This window comes from Palaemon carinicauda, chromosome 28 (assembly GCF_036898095.1).
Source record: "Palaemon carinicauda isolate YSFRI2023 chromosome 28, ASM3689809v2, whole genome shotgun sequence".
Classification (NCBI taxonomy): Eukaryota; Metazoa; Arthropoda; class Malacostraca; order Decapoda; family Palaemonidae; genus Palaemon; species Palaemon carinicauda.
Window position 1 is genome coordinate 9122313 of NC_090752.1, and position 2500 is coordinate 9124812.

Here is a 2500-nt window from a genome sequence, read left to right on the forward strand (position 1 = left end):
CACTTGCGACCGAATTGACCTCCCTTAGAAGCATAAAAAAGTGAGTTTTAAAAGGGCAGCTGTTACTAAAGAATGGGGTTGGTTCACTTTTGTTTTTTTGTTATTGTTAGATTTATATCTATCCTTTTTGTATTGATATGATATTTATTAAAGTGCCGTTTGTTTGCATATGTATGTACTGTATACTGTTTTATGTATGTATACTGTTTATATATGTATATAAGGTATTTATGTATACACACACACACACACACATATATATATATATATATATATATATTTATATGTATATATATATATATATATATATGTATATATGTATCTATACCTATATATATATATATATATATATATATATAATATATATATATATATATATATGTGTGTGTGTGTGTGTGTGTTTGTGTGTAAGCTGTTTATATACAGTATGTATGCATACTGTTTAATTATGTATGTATGCGGTTTTCATATGTATGTACTGTATACTGTTTACATATGTACAGTATGTATACTTCACATATTATTAATACGTGTTTATTGATAAAAAAATCGATCCTAATAATGAACATAGGCATATTGATATTCATACTTATGAAGTATGAGGAACTGTGGCTTATTATATATTCATTACTCGTACGAAAAAATATTGAAATTGATAATGGTGTCTCGGCAAGTTTATATAAAGTAATTAAAGTTCACTATGATCTGGAAGGCATTACAAACTATTAATAATAATCATAATCATAAGAACACAGTTCCTCAAGATTTCGACGCTCATTTATTTTTTTACTTTTCGGGTTTGTTGTTTCATTGTAGAAAATTTTTGTTTTGTTGTTATGCTTATTTGTCATCGTAGAATTTTGTTGGTACAAAAATTTGTTTTGTGTATTTTTGTCTTTGTAGAAATCGTTGTTTTGTTGTTACATTTGACATAATAGATGTCTTATTTCGTTGTTACTTATATTCATCGTGAAAGTATTTTTATTCGTATATTTATCAACAAAGAAGTATTCTATACTCAAACACATAAAGAAGTGATAATGACTCCATGACAGTGTTGTGATGTTAGCAAACTAGTAATAACTTCGCTAGAACAGTAAAAATAAAAACAAAAAGAAAGGAAAAGATGAACGGCAAGATAACAAGGAGACGTCTTGCATCAATACCATAAGAATGCGTCATTACCAACACCACCGTTTCCTCCAAGTGATTAGAAGTGTTTGTCTTGCGTGAGCCTATAATACGACACATCTTTCTCTCTCTCTGCTCTCTTTATACGTGTTTACTACAGGGGTCTCACTCGCGGGTACGTGACACCCCCCCCCCCCCCGGTCTTTGTGGGATGGTCACAAATGGGCGCTTGCAGTTTCTCTCTCTTGTGTAGAATTGAAGCATTTTTTATTTGGGTATTATTGTGTAATTACGCGTTGATTTGTTATAGTGCTAACTAATTATCTATTTTAGCACTGCCTTTACTGAATTATTCGTGAGTTATATTGTTGCAAAAATATTGATAAGAATGACATTATTGATATTAATGATAAAACAGTAATAATATATTATTACTTATTATTATTATTATTATTATTATTATTATTATTATTATTATGAAAAATGTGAACACGTTCAAATCTGCCACAATCTGTGTATGTCTATTTCTAACCGTCTGTTATCTAAGTAAAAATCGGCTAGTTTGATTATGAAAGCGCCTGTCTTTGTCTACTATGTATTTGGTCCCTCCCTCATTTAATATATCATATAATTAGCATCACGAACTAGCTATAAGACATCTTGCAACCCAAAAATATAGCAGAGAATAATCTTACCCGACAAAAGCAACGTCTACCAGAATATCAATGAAGTAACAATGCTCTTTTATGGATAATGCATAGTACATGTAACACTCTAGTCTTACGGGAATAGGAAACCTTCTTTGTATCATACGGTGCGTCGCTTCATTGTGTAGTTGCCAGATGTACCGAAATTCATGGAGCCTTCAGTGCAACGTCGTGCAAGGGAGCTCACCCTACCTTTGTATTTATCATTAATGGTGATTTGTGTTTCTCCTTTGCTGTGATTATGGTAATCTAAATCAGCGGCTTGTTACCGGAAAGGTGAGGGTCGTGCTGTTAAGGAATTGTACTGAATGTTAATAGCCGATAGTTTTAGTTAGGATAGATGTTGGTAATTGTGTTTAGAGTGTATAGATTTTGATGGTTTATGGTAAATATTTATAGGTTAGGATTATGGAAAGCATGAATGTATAGTCTTAGGGTAAAATACTGATGGAGGTACAGTTGTACCATGTTCGCTTAGCATTCACATGGCAGCAGATTGATCCTAGCCTGGGACCATGAGTTTAAGCTGTTTACTGGGGAGGATGCTACTGTGGTTGGCCACTATAGGGGGCGGGGGGTTGGGCTTGCTCGCTTGTCGTTCTGGTGAGCATCTATTCTGATGATACTGGAATTGAAAGTCAGACACCTTTACCTTAAATACA

The 2500-nt window shown here is 32.6% G+C and overlaps 1 protein-coding gene across 2 annotated transcripts in view; it reads left to right on the plus strand.

Annotated features, from left to right (window-relative positions):
• Window positions 1-2500, plus strand: part of LOC137621452 (PTB domain-containing engulfment adapter protein 1-like) — a 95032-nt gene that overhangs the window by 27624 nt on the left and 64908 nt on the right. The window contains exon 1 of one of the 2 annotated variants that reach the window (XM_068351764.1): window positions 56-77. The exons of the other annotated variant lie outside the window; for it this stretch is intronic. Within the exon in view, the coding sequence (XP_068207865.1) occupies window positions 73-77 (5 nt within the window). The 5' untranslated portion in view covers window positions 56-72. Of the gene's footprint in view, window positions 1-55; window positions 78-2500 lie in introns of those variants that run through there. 2 annotated transcript variants of the gene reach the window in all.